Raw genomic sequence first — 25,245 nt, forward strand, 5'->3', positions numbered from 1 at the left:
CCTGCTTTGGTGGTGGTTCCCCATTTGTGCAATGCCCTGCCTAGTGAGGTGTACCAGTCTCCATTATTAATTTTTAGGAGGAATTTAAAAACATTTCTGTTTACCTGGTATTTGATGTCTGGAAAACCTGTCCCTGGCCACCCTGAAATTATTAGTTTTGAGAGTAAATGATTGATTTTAAGAGTTTTTAACTGTTTTTAGAAGTTTTAATTGTATTATTTTAATTGTTGATATGTTGGCAACCCTAGGCTCCTTTGGAGGAAAAGTGGGATGATAATAACAACAACAACAATAAGGCACGTCCCTGTCACAACAAAGATTGCGCCAAACATTGCTTCCTTATTTTCAAACTTGCATGCTAATACAATAGCACTAGAAACTTTACAAGGAAAAAAATTGTAGGGGGGGGGTTAGGGAGAGAGAGAGAATACAAGGTCTTGTGCCAGGAACTCATAGTACAATTCATTTTATCCAGTATAAGAGTGTAGATGGTTTTGGAATAAGCAGAAGCCCTACTGGATTGCTCCTTTGGAAAACAGCTATCTATCCTTGCTCAATTTAAGCTGTTGACTGAAATGAATATTTATTTACATATTTTTTATTTATGTATGTATTCATAATCCACACTTTCATAAGAATAGACTAAGGCTGAATACAACATATAAAAATAAAATCAGTAAAAACAACCATAAAAAATCTTTAAACATCAATAAATACAGATTGGTTAAAAAGAGAAAATTCAAATTGCAAAGTCTTGTAAAAGAATATAGCTTTCAAAAGACATATGAAAGAAGAGAGAGATGGTTCCTGTACTAACAGGAATTCCACAGGAGGGGCTTGATCCCTGGTGAAGGCCAACTGAACCTCAGGGCAGGGGCATGGGGAACCATCCAAAGTACCCCATCGGAAGTTCTCAGTGATTGAGGTGGAACATAAAGAATCAGATGGTCCCTAAGGTACTTTGGGCCCAAGTTGTTTAGGGCTTTGTGAATTAACACAAGTACCTTGAACCTAGCCGGTAGCAAATCAGCAACCAGAGCAGCTCTAGAATAATGGACGGTTGCCAGGTAATCTGCTTCTGTGAACAGTGTGGCTGCTGCATTCTGCATTAGTTTAAGCCTTTGGTCCAGAAGCAAGGGCAGGCCCTCATAAAGCATGTTACAGTAATCAAGTCTTGAAGTTACCAATGCATGGACCACTGAGGTAAGGCTGTTGGGGTATGGTCATAGTTGGCGTACCAGCTGCAGCAGGTAAAAAGTACTCCTGGCCACAGAGGTCACTTGGGCCTCTAGTGACAGAAATGATTCAAGCAGTTCCCCCAGACTGCATACCTGCTCCTTAAGAGGGAGTGCAAACTTATCCAGAACAGACAATTGACCTATCTCCTGTGCAGGGAAACCACCCACTCACAAACTATCCATCTTTCCAAGATTCAAGCTCACATTATTGTCCCTCATCCTGTCCACCATGCATCCAGGCACTGGTCCAGGACTTGCACAGCCTCTCCCGAGTCAGATGTAATGGAGAAAGAGGGTTTGGTACTATCAGTGTACTAATGACACCTTGCTCCTAAACTCCTAATGACTGCTCCAACGGCTTCATATAAATGTTGACTAGCATTGGGGACAGAATAGCATCCTGAGAGAGTCACCACAACACAGTGCTACCAATACCCATCCCGCAGAGTTTGTCCAGAAGGATACCATGGTCGATGGTAAAGAAAGCCACCGAGAGACTGAGCAGAAGGAGGGTTGCACTCCCCACGCTTCTCTCTATAAAGGTTATCCATCAGGGCAACTAAGGCTTGAACCCAGACTGGCATGGATGCAGATAATCAGCCTCATCCAGGAATGTCTGCAGTTGTTCTGTCACAACTCTCTCAATCACCTTTGCCAGAAAGGTAGCATTTGCAACTGGGCAATAGTTGTTACAATCCAAGGGGTCCAGGACTGGTTTTATTCAGTCAGGAACACACCATCATCTTCTTTTAGGCAGCAGGCACCACACCCTAATGCAAGGAAGCTTTCACCATCCCCTGGGCCCACACAATCTATCCCCCTTGGCTCGATTTCACCAGCCATAATGGACAGGAATCAAGAGGACACATAGTTGGACACATGCCCGCAAGTATCCTGTCCACATCATCAGGTACGATCAACTAAAATCAATCCCACAAAGTTGGAGAAGTAGCAGCATTGGACAACTCAGCTGCAATTGTGACCGTGACAGTAGCATCTAAATTGCTGCAGAGTCAAGCAACTTTATCCTCAAAATGATGAACCAGTCACAGCAGCCTCCAGAGGTCCATCCCCACCACAAGGTGAGACCAGATACCAGATGACCCAGAAAAGCTCTGCTAGACGATTACTTGAAGATGCAATAGAGTCCACAAAGTAGGACTTCCTTGCTGCCCTTACTGCCAGAGTAGGTACAATTATGCATTCTAACCAGTGCTCAGTCAGTCTAGGAATGAGATCTATACCACTGGCACTTTAGCAGTCATCCAGCCTGTTTCACTGTACGCAACTCTCTCCAATACCAGGGACCAGAGAGGACACTCAGGAGTGACTGTGTCAATAGCCCTCCACATTCTCATCATTCCACAGGGAGATGAGAGCCACAACAGGATCATCTGCTCTATCCACTGGGAAGTCCCCCAGAGCATTCAGGAATCCATCAGGATCGTCTCCAAAGGCGGACCATCTTAATCAGTCCTCCACCCTTGCAGAGGGGCTGCAGTAAATCCAAACTTCCCCAGGAAGTGGTCTGGCCATGAATAGGGAGTCACAGAGATCTTTGTTTCCAGACAGCTCCTCTCTCAACTTGGAGCAAAGATCAAGTCAAGGGTATACCCTGTTCTGTGTGTTGGACAGATGATAATAATAATAATAATAAATTTTATTTCTAGGCCGCCTATCTGGCCGCACAAGCGGCCACTCTAGGCGGCGTACAAGATCAAGTAAAATACAACATATAATCTGAGATAGTCCCATGGTTGCCATGGAGGTAATGAGATCCTGACTGGGTCCAATGGTAGTCTCGGAATGAATGTTGAAGTGACCCAGAATTATCATCCGGGATTCCTTCAACATGCTCGAGACTACCTCTGCCAGCAATTCCAACACAGACACAAACTGGGATAGGTCTCAACTAAAAAGGCTTGTTGAAAGAGGAAGGTCTTCAAAAGGCGCCGAAAAGATAGCAGAGATGATGCCTGCCTAATATTCAAAGGGAGAGAATTCCATAGGGTAGGTGCTGCCACACTAAAGGTCCGTTTCCTATATTGTACAGAACGAACCTCCTGATAAGATGGTATCTGCAGGAGGCCCTCACCTGCAGAGCGCAGTGATCGACTGGGTATGTAAGGGGTAAGACGGTCTTTCAGGTATCCTGGTCCCGAGCTGTATAGGGCTTTGTACACCAAAACTAGAACCTTGAACTTGGCCCGGTAGCAAATGGGCAGCCAGCCTATCCCTAATCTCTGTTGCTATGACCCAGATGCACACCCTCTGGTCCCATTTCAAGACAGAGAGGTTTCCCAATGAGGGAGAATGAACTCTGGTGAACCATGGCAACCCCACCTCCCTGACCCTCTAGCCTGTGTTGGTGCTGCATCGAGTACTCAGTGGGGCAGAGCTGGGTAAGATATATAAACAAGCTGCAAAGAACAAACACAACACTGGGTCTTGAATAATCAAACTAAAAAGAAAGAGTACAATGGTGCTGGTCCTGCATACAAGTTATTAAAACAAAACTTGCAGGTTTGTGGTAGTTGTAAGAAAACAGTCCCCCCCCCAACCCTCATTTCAAGTAACTGGTGATACTCCAAATTTGAACCATCAGATTTTCACCCAAATTCACAATTATTGCTTTTTCAACACAACCAACTATAAATCAACAAGAAACTGGTTTTTCCCCTCTAAAGTTTAGAGGTATTTTATGGGAACGGAGGGAGATACGTTGAATGCCTCTTTGGAAAAACAAAAACGAATCAGAGAAGCAATAGCTATCCCTTTATTTTCTCAATACCATAATGTAGCTTTTCCAAAAGCAGCTACTTCATGCAGAGAATTCCATGCTGTAAGAAGTCATTTTTACTCCCAGGACAGACTCCTGTTTTTGTGTCCCACTTCCCACACTTTGGAACCAGCACCGGACAGATTCAAAAGAATCTTCTGGGACATCTAGAGTAGTTTGGTACCTAAGAGATAGTTATGGAGCAGGAAGTCCCTGGTATTAACCTTGCCTCTGCTTGCTAGGTGGTTAAGAGGTACACAACTGTCCCTCTGCCTCCCAGTTGCAATATGGAGATGTTATTACAGACAGTACATCAAATATTATATATGCTTAAGTATTATTATAGAAAAAGATAGTGGTAAGTTCTGAGGCAAATTAAGAATGACTGGGGACCTTTAGGATATTGCTGATGAAATTCCAAGTTCTCACTCCTTGCGATAGAATCCTGCTGCTTGCTGCTTGGGTGAGAGGGGGATTAGATAGACAGCCAAAGCAGAGCTTTAAAGCACAACAGCATCTAGGATGGGGATTCACAAACTATGATCTGTGGACCACCAGTGGTCCACGAACTTCATTCAGGTGGCCCGTGGCTTGTCTGTGAAGGACACTTACAATTTGAGTATTACAGAATTCTATGGAATTCAAATTGTAATAAAATGTAAGACATAAAAGTAATAAAAATGCAATTAAAAATCATACAGCATCTAGCACAGCACAAGCAGGAAAAAATCATTAAGTAGTTTGCCAAGACTCTTAGCAGTTTCAAAGCGCTCCAAGGGGAAAAAAGTTTGGGAACCACTCATTTAGGACATACTGCATTGTACACAAGAGGGAGCTGTCGTGTAGGACTTCTGGTGCAAACAATCCTCTTGCTTGCTGCTGCTGCTGCTGCACAAATAGTAGCTGGCCAGAGCCAGAAGTCTCTGATTCTCTGTTCCTCCAACCAGTTAAATTCAAGGACTGGATGAAACTGGCTGTTCAAAAGCAGCAGGACCAAAGCTAATGATAAGGTACAGTGGTGCCACTCTGCCTGGCCAGTGGGTCTGACTAAGCCTGTGAGCAAATTCATATGTAGATTATGACTAAATTATGGCATATTGAACACATCACATACTTTTAATGTGTTGAACAACCTGTGCTCATTTCTGCATCCCTGGTCAGGTTGTGCAGGTTCTCCTACTGCCCCACTCTAGACACACTATTAAAGAGGATTCAAAAGCAAGGGGCTCCATATCTCAAACATGGAACTTTAGATACATAATGTGGATATCTATTTAATAAGACTGCTAAAGGGAGCCACCACTTGCAAAGGCATGACCATATAAGATCAAGGGTTCCCAGAATAGCAAATGTACTCAGGCCCACATAAAATAGCTGTTTTCTCATATTGCCCACATAATTTATGTAGACATCATAAGTGAAATATAATACAGCTTAAAAGTTTTCTTATGAATGACATTTGCAGCAAGTCTTGTAGATGAAGCTTGCTCTTTCCTGGGAAAAAGATTAAGAGAAGAGAATATCCTGGGATTTTTATGGAAAGAAGAGAAGTTAAAAGAATTATCTAAGTGAAGCCATACAAATTGCCTGTATTCTTGGAACCCCAGTGGGAATAATTTGCTATGAAGTAGAGGAAACTTGATAAGAAAGATACGTTTTTGTTCACAAATCTAAATGCTGCTTAAGGTTGCACCCACCACAACTTACCAAAGCTACATTATAATGCAATATTTCATGCATTTACACACTGAACCCTCTTGCTACTCATCAGGGCCGGTCCCTGGCCGAGGGCCCCTGGACCCACAGAGGCCCCTCTCAACAGGATGGGGGAGGAGTAGTGCTCCTTTTCCACAATCCGTGGCAGAGTAGCTGCCATGAATCGCAGAGAGGCAGCATCTTCTGCCCGCCCATCTCTCCTATCTTTTGAGGCTGTGTGGGCAGGACTGCCATTAAGCAAGATGGTGGCCAAGGTTTCCCTAAGGGGATGAAGCCTCCAGCACCATCCTGACTGATGGCAGTGGTGTGCGCACGTAGCAGCCTGCACAGCCAAAAATGACAGGAGAGATGGAGCCAGCGAATGGGCAGGCAGAAGAAGCTCCCTCCCAGAGAGACAGGTGGGTATGCAAGCGTGTGTGCGCCGGGGCCTGGAGCAAGCTGGTACCCAAGGGCCCCAGCATGTCTGGAGCCAGCCCTGCTACTCATACTAACAATCCAGCAGTAAAAAGAATGAGACTCACCTCTAAGAGGGTGCTTTGAGGATAAGAGCTGTACTATGGGAATTATTCTGTCCTTTTTTTCGGGACTAGGAAGAAACATATTAAAATACATCAGACACATACCTGCTATTTTGTTTTTCAAGCGCTCTATTTCCTCATTTAACTTTTTAATTTCTTTATCCCGGTTTGTGTTTGCTGTTATGCGAGAAGAACCATGAAGGGACTGAACAGCCTGGGTAGATTCTTGAAGTTGAAGAAAAGAAAAGAAAAACAATGTTTAGTCCAACTTAATGTATTCTGCTCCTACATCACGAGGCAGCACTAGAGAAAAGCGAAAGTACATACCTTGCAACTTCCTGCTTAGCTCCAGCTTCTCCTGCTCCAATCTTCGTATTCTCCTTTCATATGCCTCTATTTGCAAGCTGTTGTCCAAGTCACGTTGTACATCCTCATCTTTGGTTATGCCACTGGACTGCATTACGCTCTTTAATGAGCCTCTATCAGAAAAACAGCTGGAATCCCAAAACATCAGAACACACATTTTAATCAATTATGTTCAATCCTAAGTAGCATTTTCCTGTTGGAAATTCAACAAAAGCAGAAGTTTGCAAACAGCTGCTAAGATTTTATAACACTGATCCTTACCTATTACTGCTTCAGTATGAGCTGAGCTGGCTTGCCAGTAAAATGGCAGCAATTACACTGAGATCTGCTTTCTCTCACACCAGCCAGCACAGGCAAGCTTATCAGAGAGGAAGCACCAGTAGAAACTTTTAATTCAGCAGGGATTGGAAATGGAACAATGCTGCTTCTGCGACATTTCTTCCTCAAGTTTAAGACTATGGATATGCAGCCTTTCCCAGGAAGGATAGGAGGGCTGCCCTTGGAGGAACCATAGTTCAGAGCACAAGCTTTTCAACCAAAAGTCTCAGGTTCAACTCCCAGAATCTTCTAAGAAAAATATCGCTGCCCCAAACTCTGGAGAGTCACTGCCTTCAGATCAGAGTGCACTGGGCTAGGCAGACTAATTATCTGACTGAGCTTCATATGCCCAGCTTGATAGGCTTATGTGCATCGATGACAGCAACCGGTCAATGCCTTTCACCACTCCATACTCCTTTTGTCCTGGCAAAGAATACACACTCTCCTTAACATTACTTTCACTACAAACACTGGCTTCTTAAAAGTATTCTACATGGCAACTCCAACTATGTGGAAAGCTAGTCTATCACCCTTCCGTCATTATAGCCAGTGTGGTGTAGTGGAAGCAACCCAGACCGGGGAGTCTTGGTTTAAATTCCTGCTTAGCCATGAAGCTCACTTTTAGGTAAGAAGTATGATAATGCTCAATTCACCTTGAAGATGGAGTCTACAGATGATGGGTTCTCTTTGTGGTTAGAGCTACCAGCTGGGGCACTGTTAAGCTGCCACCCTGCATAAGCTGTCAGATGTGTACACCCGATTGCTCAACTCCCTTTGTCTTCATCCCCAATGCAAATGGTGTTTAAATATACATAACAGCACTTACTTTCATTAACCCTTTACCTTGCTTTTCCCATCTTCATTTTCTCCACTGCTAAAGTGTAGATTTCAAGCTCCTTGGCCAAATACCTGTCCCTTTTTTCTCAGGTTGTATTCAGCATAGCACTATGGCAAATGTTCCATCATTGCAAGGATTTATCTTTGTGCAATGGAGCATTCTCCCCGTCTCCTCTCCCTGCACATACCCTAAAATCTGTTCTGGGAGTTCCCCAAGCCTCCAGAGCAGATTTGGGGGCAGTGCAGGGCACGTACAGAGGGAGGAGGCGTGGCAAGTCTGGTTGTTTTCCGGCCCCAATTCAAGCTGTTGGTTCTGACCTTTAAAACCCTATATGGTTTCGGCCCAGTCTATTTGAAAGAGCTCCTCCAGCATCAGCAGCGATGCCGCTCAACAAGTTCAGCCTCAAAAGGCCTTCTCTGTATCCCACCAGTTAAAACAGCTAGACTGGTGAGGACTAGGGAGAGGGCTTTTTCAATTGTGGCCCCACTTTGTGGAATTCTCTCCCAAATTATCTCTGCCATGCCCCCTCTATGATAAGCTTCCGCCGGGCCTTGAAAACGTGGCTCTTCAGGCAGGCTTTTGGGGTGGGCTAGGTTTTATTATTGTTGTTGAGATTTTTAATGTTTTAATGTATTTGTATGTTTTTATTTTGTATGTCGCCCAAAGTGGCTGGACAACCAGCCAGATGGGCGACTAATAAATTTAATAAATAAATAAATAAATATTGCACAAGGAGAACTTGTTCTGCTCGTGCAATTATTTAGCTGGATCTCACCCTCAAATTATTCTGTAAAGCACCATATACAGTGATGGTGCTTGTATAAATAAACCATAAGCAGCAGAAAAGTACAGGATCTCAAGAAACTCATAGTAAGCATTTTAAATTACAATTCAATATATTGCTCTAATGCAGATATGAGGAACCTTTGGCCCTTCAGATGTTGCTGAACTACAACTTCCATCAGTGCTAGCATGCAAAGCCAATGGCCACGGCTGATGGGAGTTGTAGTTCAGCAACATCTGGAGGGCCAAAGGTTCCTCACACCTGCTCTAATAGAAAGGTACGTGTCAAAATCTGAATGCAGCATTTTTCCATATGCCCATACCAGAAAACTTTTTTGTCTACCTTTCAGTTGTGTAAGTAAAGCCAACAAATGGCAAATGCAATCCAGAAAAGCCAGTGTGGGATCCAGGTGGGATCATTTCCTGCACAAAAAGGAGAGCAAGAGGAAAACCAAGTTGAATCAAGAGGGACATGCTGACTTTCCCCCCTTATCTCTAACTCAAATAGAAGATGGATAAAATGAGTATTTCTTCAAGGATTTTGGTTTAAGAAATTGTAGTTTATCAAACTGTATTCTGCATGTATACGTATACACACAATTCATAGTACCCTGATACGGATTCCAAATAACATTATAAGGTAAAAACATAAAACTAAATTCATCTAGACTCAGGTAGCTGTTGAAGATTGGTTCTGATAGCTAATACCTCATAAAGGGGAAACATCTATTTGATTTTTCGAGTGTTTTGGAGAGCACTAAAAAGTGAGCCTTAGGAGCTGCCATACAAAACACCCATCCTCATTGTGAGAAGATGTCTAAAGCTCTTCATATTGTGCATAAAACAAGTGGGGAGGGGACTCAAATACATGTGTTTCCTTATTAAAAGAATATGTGAATCAGCCCTTCAAATCTCTCTGATTGATTGAAACATGGGGCAGTAAAAATTAAAGCTGATCTGCTGCGTAATAAGGTGACAAAATTCTGTACTGTGCAACTTTAGACTGTGGGTTGAGTGTCATACTTTTCAACAGTTCCCCATAAAAACCTTCCCTGGATCAGTTAACCATGCAGCATAACCCTCTCACTGCTACATAAGGTTATTAGAGTGCTGAGAGTATGTACATATTTTTTACTTGGGAGAACACTATATTCCCTTTTATAGTCTGTAGTAGCATAATCCAGAATTCTACTACTTCATTCAAACTACCTCAAATTCATGAGGTATAAAGCTATCAATAGCTACTAGACACATGGCTAAATACTGTCTCCTGTGTTGAAAGCAATATGCTTCTGAATACCAGTCGCTGGGAATCATAAGTGAGGAGAGTGCTGTTGCAGGCAGATCCTGCTTGCAGGCTTCTCATAGGCATGTGGTTGGGCGCTATCAGATCAGGATGTTGGGCTAGATGGGCCTTGGCCTGATCCAGGGCTCTCTCTGTAGAATAACTAAGTCACATTAATGTAATGTATAGAACAATTAAACCACACTTAAATGGGAAGCATTCATAATATACAGGCAAGCAACTTCAACCATAGGTCAACACAGGCTTCCAAACATTACATCTGTCTAAAGATCATGACACTTTGCTTTGTCTGCTCTGTGACATGCAAGCTTCTGACATGCTTGTGTACCTAAAGGACGGAAAGCCACACCCAAGCTCAATGTGACTAAGGGATGGAAGATATCAACAGGCTTTTATGCCTGTCATGATGAAAAAGAGGCCTTTACTGAAATGTACTAGCAAACCTGAAATCCAAAAATTATTCTAAGAAGCAGTGAGCACAACATGGATTGGTATTATTTGAACATCCACAGTCTGGATATAGATTTTCAACAATCTCCCATAAAAATGGTGGTGGTGGGGGATGTTTTATTTTACTCAGAATTCCTAATGCTGCCACTAGGAGCAACAGAAGAAAATTGAGAGAAAATCATCTATCGATTACAGCAGGTGAAGGTTGTGGTTGCTATTAACAAATATGAACACGGAATAGGTAAAAAAATCCAGAATAATTTGAATTCCATTCCCCAATTTTTGCAAGTAACTTTAACCAGGCGAGCCCTATATTCTATATTCACCATGTGTGCAAGATATGCAAAGATAAGGGAGCCCATGTTTGCATCACTGCCCCAGTCCCCTGATGTCTGTGCATTCAACGCAACCCTCCCCAGGAGGGGGCTGTAACAGGGCTAGCAGGACACATGGAGACAGGGCACAGCCCCGCTCTCCTTCATCCGCATTTATTTATTTATTTATTTATTAAATGTGTGTCCTGCTCTTCTTTCAAAATGACCCGAGGGCAGCAAACACATTTATAATTTTTTTTAAAGAAAAATACAATTAAAAATGTACTTTGTCCATCACATGTGAAAAGGTTTACAGTCAGAAGATTAATGATTCAGATTTATTCATTTAAAGTGGGAATACTTCACTCTGGACTTTGTAGCAGTGTTTTTCACTGTGCTCTGAGGAAGCATCAGTGAAAATATCAACAATGGCAGACCAGGTTCTCTGAAACACTACTGATACGTCTCTGAAAATGCACAGCCACAGGAGATTGCTGAAGATGTTCTCAGGGGCACTCAGTTCATGCAGAGCAAAGGAGAGGCCCAAGAAAATTAACTTTCACCTTGTGGAAGCTCAAGTGTGCACACCAGAACTCTCCCCAGAATCCTCTGCAATATACAGGAGTTCTGTGTCAGACATGGAAAGGTTTACTTCTTACAAAGAAGTAAGTTTGAAAATCATTGCCTTAACTAGAAAAAAATGATTACTCACAGGGTTTCTTAAAACATCATCATCTACATCAAAGTTTGATGTATCCGAAGGACTGCTAACTTCTGGAATGTAAGGTGCTTCTAAATTTCGGATATTATCCCAATTTAGCCCAACAAAAAAAGCATGCGCCTTGAAATCTTCTATCCCATTCTGCCCCAGACGACGTTCTCTACTGCAAATAAGCCTCTGGATTAGGTCTTTTGCATCTTCAGACACATCAGTAACATGGGATGGAAACTGGAATCTCTCCTAAACAAAAAATAAAACAGGATTTTTTTTTTACAGATTTCCATAATGAGAAAATGCTAGCTAAGAGACTATTTTTAAATGGGCCTATTGTACATTACACTGCAACATTGCAAAATGTTGTAACAATTTCAACCACCACCATCATCAGGGGTCCACAAATTGTGCCCTAGCTTGGTAGCAAACAATTGTTTATACTTGCTGGCCGGAATAAAACTGTGCCTGAGCACATGCAGTGCACATCCCTTTCAACGGAGGAAATGCAAACTGCCTGTCCCCTCTGGTACAGCTTAGACAGCAGATCAGACAGCAGAAGTCTGTTATAAACATCTCTCTTCAGAAGCTAAACACTCCCTCTACTACCACATTTCTAACATATATTCCATATATCAGGAACAGACAGACCTCAGGCTTGCATGATCTACTTCTGTGTTATTACTAGAACCTAGAGATTCATTAGTCAAAGCAAAACCCAAAGTGATAGCATAGAGGACAGATCAAGACTCAAAATGGTGGCACAGGGGGCAAAGCCAATTACCTACTGCATCCCATAAACCATAGCATAAGAACAAATCTGTGTTACTACAAATAAGGGATTGCAACATGAATTGTCCATCCCTAACAGCCAGCAGATTTGGACAAAGACCAAATGATCTTTGATAGGTGAGGAACATGGGGCTGAAAGATAAGCCCAAGGCTAGCTACTGAGTCCAAGTCAAAGAATTCTCATTTCAGTTGCAGTTTTTAAGGGACAGCAAGTTGTGTCAGCATTCTTAATCATGAAGTCTCATTTCAGAACACCAAGGCTCAGAGATATACAACTTTCCCTAGCAAGTAATTGTGCAAAAAGGATTGCCTCTGAGAAGGGTAATCAATGTGATGCCTCCAGATGTTGTTGGACAACTCCTCCCATCAGTCCCAGTCAGCATGGCCAATGGATAGCCTAAGCAGTTTAAAAAAACCAGCAGTGTTACTGTGAGGCTTCCTATTGTAGATTAAATGTTGCTACCGGCATCACACATCACAATACTCTTATTTTGTTGAAAACGTATTAGTGCTAAGATATTTAAAAACAACAGGAGATCTGACAGAATGGGTGCAAATTTTGTTTCTCTGCCCTTTGGCCAGCAATAAAAATTGGTCAAATTAATTAATTAGAGAGGAAAGAAAATTTAAAACAAAAACAAAATGGTTGCAAAGCAAGATGGAAGAGCAGTGGCAGGAGAACCTTGGGGATGGAAACATACATGGGTTTGGGGGGGGAGCATAAGAGGTAATGGAGAGGAGTAAGGGCTGGAGACAGCCTCAGAGAGATCTGTGTACCCCCAACATTAACAGATGAGAACAAGGATACTCCTGTATATGAGAACCTGTATGGAACTAAGACAGATCAGAGAGTAAGAGAGGCTGAGCATCTTCAGCAGGAAACTACAACCTGCTCCTTCCCCATTCTTAAAATGAAAGAACAGCAGCTCTCTGAACAAATGCAGTGACTTTGACTCCACATATTAGTGAGATTTCCTCCATTGCACATAAAAATCAGGAACAGGGCTAACAAGGTGGCTGCATTCTTACCATACAGATATGCCCCAACACCTCTATTTTTAGAAAGAAGGCACTGCCCCTTCCACCTTTCTGAAACTTTTTTCTGCAACTTTCCCTCTCTCCCACGTGGCTTTCTTGTCACAGGCAACAAACACTTAGAATTAAGGAAAGAGGTGTCTGTCAGCTCAGCCTAGGAATCTGTTTTCAAGGTCATAGCTAAACACATAGTTCTTCCAATCTACAAAAATATCCACTCCTGGCTTTCTGCACAAGTAATTTATAAAGCAAATCTTCTTTCTTAAAAATCGACCAGCAATTGGAATGAAGTGGTAGGGTTGACTAGGAGGTATTTGGAAAATATTCTCGGGCAGGAGCTAGAGGCTGGGGTTGCAAATATTTTTGAGTAACTGCTACTGAGTTCCAGAAGAATATTATTATTGTTGTTGTTGTTATTATTGTTATCTTTATTTATACCCCACCATTTTTCCAAAGCTGGAACTCATGGCGGCTTCCAGATAAAAAATACAAATAATTAAAAACATACAAAGTCTACATTAAAATAAGATTAAACTATTTCCAATATTGCTGAGTGAAGAGCGGGAAAGAAACTAAGCATGATATTGAGTACCTGAATAGAAAAAGAGAAAGTGAAAATGGTGCAGCCAAGCTGTCCCCTCCCTCAGCCCAATCAGATATGTAATGCACTCTACGTAGGGTTACCTCTGAAGACGGTTCGGAAACTTCAGCTAGTGCAGAATGCTGCGGACAGAGTTCTTACTGGGACTAAAAAATATGATCATATAACTCCTGTCCTGGCCCAGCTGCACTGGCTACCAATATGTTTCCGGGCCAGATTCAAAGTGTTGGTTCTTACCTATAAAGCCCTTAACGGCATTGGACCGCAATACCTGGTGGAACGCCTCTCCCGCTATGTACCAGCCCGTTCACTGCGCCTGACGTCGAAGGCCCTTCTCCGGGTTCCAACGTATATGGAGGCCCGGAGAGTAATAACTAGAGCTAGGTCCTTCTCGGTGGTGGCCCCCAAGTTATGGAACGCCCTCCCTGACGAGATACGCCTGGCGCCTTCTTTGTTATCTTTTTGGCACCAGGTAAAGACCTACCTCTTTGCCCAGGCATTTTAAATTCTACTTTAATTTGTCTTTGTCTTAATTTTGTTTATATATTTTTTATACTGTATTGTTTTCATGTTTGTGTTTTAACCTGTTTTTATCTTTTGTACACCGCCCTGAGAGCTTGTTGCTATAGGGCGGTTTAAAAATGTAATTAAATAAATAAAATAATAAATATGCAATATTCCAAGAAAGGGAAGCACAAACCCTTGCTGTTCCCATTAAGAACTACAAAACACAAAAATCCACTTAAGACTTTTTTGACAGCCTGATGTAATGGAACCTGCCTCTGGTCATCTGGCTTCTTGTCATTTCACCAGCCATGATCAAATACTTTAAAAACTATCACCTCTGGTGTGGTTTTTCTTGAGAATAATAATCACCACAATACTTAATCCTTTCAAGTGCTGAAAAAGCTGCACATGCACTATATACCTGTAATCCCTGCAGCAACTCTGTAAAGGCAATTCAGTATATTTCCTATATGGAACATGCGGGGCCTGAGGCTGAGAGCGGCTTGCCCAAAGCCACACAGTGAGCAAGATTCAAACCAGGGACTTCCCAATTCATAGTCTCTAAACTGCTATGCTGAGTGGCTAATGGTAAAATCCAAGAGCCACAAAGCAAAAATCACAGAACTGTAGAGATAACTGAGATTAATGTAAAAAATGCAACTCTAGTTTACTATAACAGCTCTTTAAAGTGTCTATTAAAGTAATTGTGCATTTAAATCAAGAAAAAAAGGATCTACAGAACAGAAGAATTCCCTCATCTCCACTGGTGACATCTGATCATTTCATACCTCCATGTTCTGTAAGGATGGATGCAACAGCTTGAATAAACGGACTTCTGCAATTAAAAAATATTTCCAGTATACTACTGCAAAGCCCTGACAAGACTACATGGATCAATACTGAACATTACTCACTGAATTGTTGGTGACTTGCAAGATTTAACATCCCACTGGGAAATGCACCACCCAAAACCTTCCCAAAACCATGTTTCATATTTTAAAGATTAAATTTCAAACTAAGAGGAATAAGCATTTTAGTAAACGCAGAATTTAATAGCTCTTACTTCATGATTCATAATCTTCCCATAGGTTTCCACCAATGACTCTGCATAAAAAGGTGTTTCACCATACAACATTTCGTACATGCAGACACCCAGAGACCACCAGTCGCATTCTGGTCCGTATTTCCCCATGCCATCCTCCATGGCTTGCAGTATCTCAGGGGAAATATAATCTGGTGTGCCCACTGCAACTGAAGATTGCACCTTCAAAGTAAAACAAAATACTTAAGTCTTAAGGTTAATTCCTCCTCACACACTACATTAACTATTATTGAGATACTAACTATCAGGCTATGCTTTCTCATATGTACATTGCACAAAATGTAATGGATTGAATCCTGAGAACCATGAGAAATCCTCTCCTCCACCCAGCAGGCCCATGTACCTCTGGAAAACTTCTACGATGGATCAGGAACTCTCCTGAGCATTGTGGGATCATGGCTTGGGCAAAGGTACTTTGCATGAGTGCACAGAGGGCTGCAGTGGGGAGGAAGGGATAGGAAATCCCCCTTCTGGGAAATTTCTTTGGTTTGCAGTTTTCAGGATCCAAACCAACGTTTCTGAAGTTCTTACAATGTCATTTTGAGTGAAGATCTTAACACAAATCTCATTGAAATAGAAATTTTACAATTTCTAGTTTTATCAGTTTGGGGTATCAGGTCCCCCCCCAGGAAAATCTGTGGATTGTTTTCAGACCTCTAACCAATATGCAAAACTTGCAGTAACATTATTTTTAAAATTTATTATTAAATCTATTCACTAATAGGCAAAAAACCTTGCGGTTTAAGAACGTATCTAGAGCAAACATATATTTCTATCGAACTTTAAAGGCAGGGAAATTGGGCAGCTAGAGTAAATGCACCGGGGAGCAGGAGACCTGACCTCCTCTCTTGAGATATTGTACTGCCCTACAAAGTTGTCAAAATGCAAACACAATTTGGGTTGGTCTTTCACAGTCCAATCCACTTCCTGTGTAGCTTGGAAGAATTTGGTAACATGTGCCTTTGAGCATATGGTGAATGGTGGCAATACCTACCATCTCCAAAGACGGAGAATTACATTTTTGTATTTTGTTGTTCTTCTTACTTTGCTTCTTTCCTGTGTTACTGTTTCTACAGAGCATCTAACCTAAAAAAATATATTTCTCTCATTATTTATCCTAGAAATCTGTGTCAAATGTATTTTTATTAATTTCAAAGCCTTTTTATTGGTCACTGTCATGTGATGGTGAAGACAGCCTTTTGTGTTTTATATTGGAGGTTATGTTCTACTTCTATTTTGGGTGCATTAACAGTTGAATCTGAAACTGCAGTTTGATATAAAATCAGACTGATTACAATATGTTGCTACTTAAGCAATGAATCTAGCTGTTGGAAAAAATAAAATTGGCCTGCCCAAGGTGCATGTTTTCAGCCTGCTATGCTTAAACCACTCCACTTACAGAAAGGTGGGCATGGTCAATTAAAAACACAGAGCACACCTAGAATTTTGCTAGAATATATTTCACCTCCCACTGTTTCATCTTGTGCAAATTGAGACCTCATGTCCATTGGAAACTATTCTGCAGAAAAGTCAGTACCATTATTCCACAATTGTTTTTGGAGATTTTTTTAGTGCGGCTGCACTTCACATATTCACAGAAACAGAAGCAAAAAGAAAATGATTTACTATAGGAAACGTCTCTAAAATTGCAAAGCTAACACAAAGCTCGCTGTGACGAATTTGCCAACCACTTCCAGAATAAAATCTCTTGCATCCGTCAGGACTTAGACTCCAATGTTATAGCAGTGGAATCAAATGAGGTCTCCGGAGCACAGTCTGGTCATATTTTATTGGATGAGTTTCAATTGGTGCAGATTGAGGACGTTGACAAGGTGCTTGGACAGGTGCGTGCAACCACTTTTGTGTTAGATCCTTGCCCCTCTTGGCTAATAAAAGCTAGCAGGGATGGCACTGCCGGCTGGGCCAGGGAAGTGATTAATGCCTCACTATGTGAGGGAGTGGTCCCGAACTGCCTTAAGGCGGTGGTGGTGAGACCACTTTCGAAGAAATCTTCCCTGGACCCAGATAATTTGAATAACTATAGGCCGGTAGCAAATGTGCCATTCCTGGGCAAGGTTCTGGAAAGGGTGGTTGCATCCCAGCTCCAGGCACTCTTGGATGAGACCGATTATCTGGATCCATTTCAATCGGGTTTCAGACCCGGTTTTGGCACGGAGACGGCCTTGGTCGCCCTGTATGATGACCTTTGTCGGGAGAAAGACAGGGGGAGTGTAACCCTGTTGATTCTCCTTGATCTCTCAGCGGCTTTTGATACCATCGACCATGGCATCCTTCTGGGGAGGCTTGCGGATTTGGGAGTTGGAGGTACTGCTTGGCAGTGGTTCTGCTCCTATCTGGCAGGTCGTCTCCAGAAAGTAGTGCTTGGGGAGCACTACTCGATACCCTGGGCGCTCCAATATGGAGTTCCGCAGGGATCAGTTCTGTCCCCCATGCTCTTTAACATCTATATGAAGCCACTGGGTGCTGTCATCAGGAGTTTTGGAGTGCGTTCTCATCAGTACGCTGATGATACGCAGCTCTACTTCTCCTTTTCATCTTCTTCAGGTGAGGCCGTCAAGGTGCTAAACCGATGCTTGGCCGCGATAATGGACTGGATGAGAGCGAACAAATTGAAGCTCAATCCAGACAAGACTGAGATGCTGTTAGTAAATGGATCCCCTGACCAGATGCTGTTAGTAAATGGATCCCCTGACCAGATGGATGTTCGACCTGTTCTGGATGAGGTTACACTCCCCCTGAAGGAGCAGGTGCGCAGCTTGGGAGTCCTTTTGGACCCGTCCTTGTCACTTGAGGCGCAGGTGGCCTCGGTGGCACGGAGTGCTTTTTACCAACTTAGGCTGGTGGCCCAGCTACGCCCGTATCTGGACAGGGAACATCTTGCTTCAGTTGTTCATGCTCTGGTAACCTCAAAATTGGACTACTGCAATGCACTATACGTGGGGCTGCCCTTGAAGACAGTTCGGAAACTGCAGCTTGTGCAGAATGCAGCAGCCAGATTAATAACTGGGACCAAGCGGTCGGAACATGTGACACCGATTCTGGTCTGCTTGCACTGGCTGCCTATATGTTTCCGGGCTCGATTCAAGGTGCTGGTTTTAACCTATAAAGCCTTACACGGCACGGGCCCGCAATACCTGATGGAACGTCTCTCCCGATATGAACCTACCCATACACTGCGCTCAACATCAAAGGCCCTCCTCAGGGTGCCTACTCAGAAAGACGCCCGGAAGGCGATTACAAGAAAGAGAGCCTTCTCGGTAGCGGCCCCCAAACTATGGAACACTCTTCCTGACGAGGTACGCCTGGCGCCTACATTACTATATTTCGGTGCTAGGTGAAAACCTTCCTCTTTACCCAGGCGTTTTAGTATTTTTAGTATTTTTAGTATTTTAATATTTTAGTATTTTGTATTTAATGTTGTAAAGATAGTTATATGTTCATCTTTTTTTAATTACTTTTTGACTTGTATTTAATGGGTTTAATTATGTTAATCTTAGTTTTTGTTGTATGTTTAAATTGTTGATTTGATGACCAGGTGGTTTTAAATTGAATGTAAAGTGTTTACTTGATGTACACCGCCCAGAGAGCTTTGCTATGGGCGGTATAAAAATTGAATTAAATAAATAAATAAAGCAAATCAAACACATATAAAGTGACTATCTGAACGATATCAACTGTTTTAATATAGTTGCTTCCTTCCTGCTAAAACAAGATCAGCACAACACATGTCTTGTTTCTGTTATTTGGGCTGACTGCATGGTGTTGCCACCACTCACCATATGCTCAGATGCACATGTTATAAGGTTTGATCAGTTGCATGCTTTTTGAATTCAGTGGGATTTACTCTTGTGCAATCATGCTTAGGGTGGATGAAACTGACCTGGGGGAGGAACAGGGAGGGGAGGAGTATGACAGGAGGGGGGAGGGGGAGAGACCTGGTGGGTGGGCACTGGGCAGCCCCTTTCCTTTCCAAAGGGAAAACACTGTGAACATTATTATTGTTTTTCAGTGTTTCCCCCACCTTTTGATTCTACAGCAGGCACATGTAGCCAAATTTAAACCAAAGCTGTCCCAGGCCACATCCACACCAGACCTTTATTTCACTTTAGGCAGGCATGGCTTCCCCCAAAGAATCCTGGGAAGTGTAGTTAGTGAAGAGTGCTGAGAGTTGCTAGGAGACGCCCTGCTCCCCTCACAGAGCTTCAATCAGAGTGGCTGACTGTTAAACCACTCTGGCCACTGGAGCTCTGTCAGGGGAATAGGAGTCTCCTCTCAGAACTCTTCACAAACCACACTTTCCAAATTCTTTGGGGGAAGCCATGACTGTCTAAAGGAAATAAAGGTCTGGTGTGGGTGTGGCCCCGATTAGCCAAGTCAAGCAGCTGTGAGTCTGGCTTTTAGAATACTCACAGTTGGTTCTTAGTGAGCATGCCCGTGCTTATCATTGTCTCCAATGCTAAAATTCTTAAATTAATTAAAAATCAGCCAGGTTTTTTTAAAATTTTTAAACTGCAGAAGATGAAAGTCAGAGTATGAGGCAAGGTCAGTAACAGGATTACAGGTACTCTGACCATGGCTGATTTTTAATGAATTTCAACAAATTATGAGAACTCTGACAGAAAAAAGTCCAACAGGGGTCTGGTTTATCTCTCTCTCTTTTTACACTTCGAACTCTCGATTCTCTCTGACTGTTTTGTGTATCACCATGAAAATGTAGAGGGTTATTAAGCAAGCATTTCTGAGTTGAACTACAAGTTTTGTAAGGTTTTGTTTTGAAATGAGTTTATGGGAAGCATCAGAATGACATGGGGAGGTATTTTCAATTTAACATTGCAGAATGTGAAAAATCCATGCTAGCTATAGTATACAGCCACTCTTGCGGCTGTATAATATCATCTCACCCTTCCTCCCTATTTCATGGTATAGGCTTCCTTGCTCATGAAATGATACAAACACCCATTTTCAGCTGCCCCATTCTGTTATCCCTAGTGAGCTCTATGACTTATTTTGAAACTTGCCAGAAAATAGTGGATACGCTATTATGACACAAACCAGGGTTACAGAGACATGGTTCTGGGCTTCAAGGAAATTGCAAAATTTATAGGGGCGTGAGAAAATAGAAACATAGGGTAAATACCTTCTCCCACTTCCTAGAACAGTGATAACTTACTTAGACAGCATATACTTTGCATGCAAAATTCTAAGTGCAATCCATGACATCAAGTAAGGCTGGGAAACACCCCTAGAGAGTCAGGGTAGACAATAACTGTGCTACATGGATTCAATTCAAAATTGTTTCCTACATTCCTAAAAGACCCAAAGTTCTTCCTTAAGGGTAAATAACTACTAGAGCTCTAGAATAATTTAATTCAAACGAGCAGTTGAAGCAACCCACAGCATTCTATGCTATGCTGATGGACAAGTAAAACTTCAGCTTTAGCGGATGCTACAACAGCCTGCTGTTTGGTGAAGCCAATTCCTTCTTCCAAACACACACACACAGTAATTTCTTATGGGTTTTAACTTGTAAAAGACTAACACAACTACAATAAGATATCTTACATTCCTTGTATACAAAGGCAAGTTGATTTAATTGGCCTGTGAATTGTTTGCATATGAAGAGGAAAGGCATGAGAAGGTTATATGATGCTCTGTTCATAAAGTAACACAAGCTGCTTCTATAGGCCAACAGTACATACTGTATCTTCCACAAATATACAGGTTAACACAAAGCAACTGTGCCACAATAATATAAAAAGCTCCATTTTAAAGAACAAATCTACCACTTTATTGATACGTACAGTGCCGTCTTCGCTCATCTTCAAACACGATCCAAAATCTGCCAGGCGTATATGGCCGTTCACATCCAACAAAACATTATCAGGTTTTATATCTCTGATTTGAAAAGAAATTATATTATTTTCACAGTACACACATTAGGTCAAACCATTGGCTTTACTTAGCCGTTTCTTCACATTTGCTACTCAAAAACAAACCCAGAATAGGTATAAGGGCAAATTGGAGCATTCAGATAGTCAAAAGAATAACATGCCAGCAAAACAGCAAATTAAATTTTCAACACTGATAAAGTACAAAAGATTATGGGAGAAGCATCACCACTCTGACATTAAACTGGTTAAGTAGTTTGTTCCCCATGCATTTATTACTGCTTCTACAGATTTATACTCTGCCCTTCCTTCCAAAGGGAGTCCAGAGCAGCTAACAAATGTATAATTTATTTATTATTTACTTATTTATTTATTTAATATGTATCCCGCCCTTCCTCCCAGCAGGAGCCCAGGGCGGCAAACAAAGCACTAAAACACTTTAAAACATCATAAAAACAGATCTTAAAATACATTAAAACAAAACAGCATTAAAACATTTTAAAAGGGTTTAAAACATTATTAAAAACATTATTAAAAACATATTAAACAATTCTGACACACATGCAGACTGGGATACGTCTCAATTTAAAAGGCTTGTTGAAAGAAGAAAGTCTTCAAAAGGCGCTGAAAAGATAGCAGAGATGGCGCCTGCCTAATATTCAAAGGGAGGGAATTCCACAGGGTAAGTGCTGCCACACTAAAAGTCTGTTTCCTATATTGTTTAGAATGAACCTCCTGATAGGATGGTATCTGCAGGAGGCCCTCACCTGCAGAGCACAGTGATCGACTGTGTATATAAGGGTATCCTGGTCCCAAGCTGTATAGGGCTTTGTACACCAAAACTAGAATACTCTGCCCCAGTGAGCAGTCATGCAGCTGCATTTTGCACCAGCTGCAGCTTCCGGACCAACCTCAAGGGCAGCCCCACATAGAGCGCATTACAGTAATCCAGCCTAGAGGTTACCAGTGCATGGACAACAGTGGTCAGGCTATCCCAATCCAGAAACGGCCACAGCTACCTCACCAGTCGAAACTGGTAAAAGGCACTCCTAGCCACTGAGGTCACCTGGGCCTCTAGCGACAAAGATGGATCCAGGAGCTTTCAGAGGGAGTATGACCTCATCCAAAGCAGGCAACTGACCAATTATTCGAACTTGGGAACCACCAACCCACAGTGCCTCCGTCTTGCTAGGATTCGGATTCAGATTCAGTTTATTGGCCCTCATCCAGCCCACCACTGAGTCCAGGCAGCAGTCCAGGGCTTGCGCGGCCTTTCCTGATTCAGATGTTACCAAGAAATAGAGCTGGGTATCATCAGCATACTGCTGACACCTTGCCCCAAAGCTCCTGATGACCGCTCCCAAGGGCTTCATATAGATGTTAAACAGCATGGGGGACAAGATGGTACCCTGTGGCACCCCACAGCACAGCTGCCAGGGGGCCGAAAGACAGTCACCCAATGCTATTCTCTGAGAACGACCCTGGAGATAGGATTAGAACCACTGTAAAACAGTGCCTCCAATACCCATCTCACCAAGTCGGCCCAGAAGGATACCATGGTCAATGGTATCAAAAGCCACTGAGAGATCAAGTAAGAACAACAGGGTTGCACTACCCCTGTCCTTCTCCCGATAAAGGTCATCCATCAGGGCGACCAAGGCCGATTCAGTCCCATAACCAGGCCTGAACCCAGAATGGAATGGGTCAAGATAATCTGTTTCATCCAAGAGTACTAAGAAGAGGGTATTTGCAACCGGTTGGTAGTTGTCACAAACCAATTGGTCCAGGGTGGCCTTTTTCAGGAGTGGTCGAATCACCACCTCTTTCAAGGTGGCTGGAACCACTCCCTCTCGCAATGATGGGTTGACCACCCCCTGGATCCACTCAGTCAGACCCCCTCAGCAAGCTTTAATAAGCCAAGAAGGGCAAGGGTTGAGAGGACACGCTGCTGGCAGCATTATCGCAAGCACCTTGTCCACATCATCAGGCCGCATCAACTGAAACCGTTCCCAAGAAGTTGCAGCAGACATTGCACTGGACACCTCATTGGGGACTACAGTAGATGTGGAGAGGGCATCAAAACTGCTATGGAGGTGAGCAACTTTAGCCTCAAAGTGCCTTGCAAACAATTCACAGTGGGCCTCCGAAGGGTCTAAGTCTCCATTTCCTGGAGTTGATGTCAACAGACCCCTGACAATACGGAAATGCTCCACCGGACGGCTACTTGAGGATGCGATGGAGGCAGAGAAGTGGGCCTTCTTCATCGCCCTCACAGCCATACAGTAGGCATGGTTATGATGTTTTACTCGTGCCCGATCAGCCTCACAGCACGTCTTTCGCCACTTGCGCTCTAGCCATCATCCAGCCTGTTTCATTGCCCTCAGCTCACTGGTGTACCAAGGTGCAACCTGGGCTCCACAATGCCAGAGAGGGCACTCGGGGGCAACCGTGCTGAGAGCCCGATGCGCCTTGCTGTTCCACAGCGTGACAAGGGCTTCAACAGGGTCACCTGCTCTATCTACTGGGAACTCCTCCAGGGCATTCAGGAATCCAGTGGATTCCATTAGGCTCCGGGGGCGGACCATCTTAATCTGTCCACCACCCCTGCAGGGAAGGATCGGAGCCATAAGTCTAAACTGCACCAGGAAGTGATCTGACCATGACAATGGGGTGACATCCAACCCCGCTATCTCCAGACCACCCCTTCCTCCATCTGGAGCAAAAACCAAGTCGAGGGTGTGCCCTGCCCTATGTGTTGGGCCAGTAACAAGTTGAGACAGCCCCACGGTTGTCATGGAGGCCATGAAATCCCGAGCCAGAACACCGGAGGCAGCCTCAGCATGGACACTGAAATCACCCAGCACTATTGTTCTGGGCTCCTCCAACACCACAGCCGAGATGACCTCCATCAGCTCGGTCAGAGAAGCTGCCGGGCAGCAGGGTGGACGGTACACCAGCAGCATCCCTAGTTTACTGTCTCTTCGGCCCAATACCAGGTGCAGGCCCTCACAGCCAGCTCCAAGACAGAGTGGTTTCCTGGTGACAGAGACGGGAGTTCTGTAGACCACAGCAACTCCTTTTCCCCGTCCCTGCAGCCTGTGCTGGTGCTGCAGCAAGTATCCAGGTGGGCAAAGCTGCGTCATATCAACCTCTCCAAGCTCACCCACCCAGGTCTCGGTAATACACACCAAATCGGCACCTTCATCCACAATCAAGTCATGGATGAGAGTGGTCTTATGTACCGATCTGGCGTTAAACAACACACACAGGCCAGTGGGCACAGCAGATGAGCAACGAGGAACCAATCCATGAGAGGAGTGGCAGCAAGGAACAAGGGGCAGATAGCCTTGCCTTCTTGGGTAATTCACCACTTCCCCATGGCTATATTTCCCTCTGCCCGTAATCACTGAAATTGGGGTGGCATCACCCATGTTCCTCCGTACTAAGACTCCTCCTAAACACATAATATGGGCCCAACACGAGCCCACCAACAAAGCCTGCCAGAGCGAATTATCCCAGTAGGCCTCTGCGAGGATTGGGAACAGTCATACCCATTCAAACGTTTTCACACAGGGCCCATCTACTCCCCCTCCTGTCTCACACCCAGGGAGGGCCAGCCTTCTGCCAGTTACAGACTCTCATTCTGAAGGCATCTGGCGACTTTCTCCTCTCATTCAGTTTACTGCACAGGCTCACACCCTGTGCAGGAACTACACATGCACCACACGCCCTCCCCACCACCAATCTCCTCTAGACTGGTTTAACAGAAAATAAATTTAAACAACAACAAGAAAAAGTAATAGAAAAAGTAATAGAAGGGGTAGCACCCTCGCCGTCGGGACTCCCTAAGGGGCTCCCCAAGGGCAGCTGGGCTTTTATGCCTCGTGGCCCAGCCAGCAGCTGTTGCAAGGTGCTGCGCGATTAACTGCAGCCTCTCTCTGGAGCAAGGGCCAGGCAGGGG

The 25,245-nt window shown here is 43.4% G+C and overlaps 1 protein-coding gene across 5 annotated transcripts in view; it reads right to left on the reverse strand.

The window, feature by feature from the left end:
- Positions 1-25,245, reverse strand: part of CDC42BPB (CDC42 binding protein kinase beta) — a 161,515-nt gene that overhangs the window by 62,617 nt on the left and 73,653 nt on the right. For all 5 annotated transcript variants that reach the window (XR_009760777.1, XM_061612226.1, XM_061612225.1 and 2 more), the window contains exons 6-11: positions 21,198-21,291; positions 15,337-15,537; positions 11,339-11,587; positions 8,900-8,979; positions 6,579-6,745; positions 6,357-6,476 (exon numbers count right to left, since the gene is read on the reverse strand). Coding sequence is in view for 4 of the 5 variants with exons in the window: in XM_061612226.1 (XP_061468210.1) it covers positions 6,357-6,476; positions 6,579-6,745; positions 8,900-8,979; positions 11,339-11,587; positions 15,337-15,537; positions 21,198-21,291 (911 nt within the window). In the remaining variant the exon portion in view is untranslated. The remainder of the gene's footprint in view (positions 1-6,356; positions 6,477-6,578; positions 6,746-8,899; positions 8,980-11,338; positions 11,588-15,336; positions 15,538-21,197; positions 21,292-25,245) is intronic.

This window comes from Rhineura floridana, chromosome 2 (assembly GCF_030035675.1).
Source record: "Rhineura floridana isolate rRhiFlo1 chromosome 2, rRhiFlo1.hap2, whole genome shotgun sequence".
NCBI classification, from domain to species: domain Eukaryota; kingdom Metazoa; phylum Chordata; class Lepidosauria; order Squamata; family Rhineuridae; genus Rhineura; species Rhineura floridana.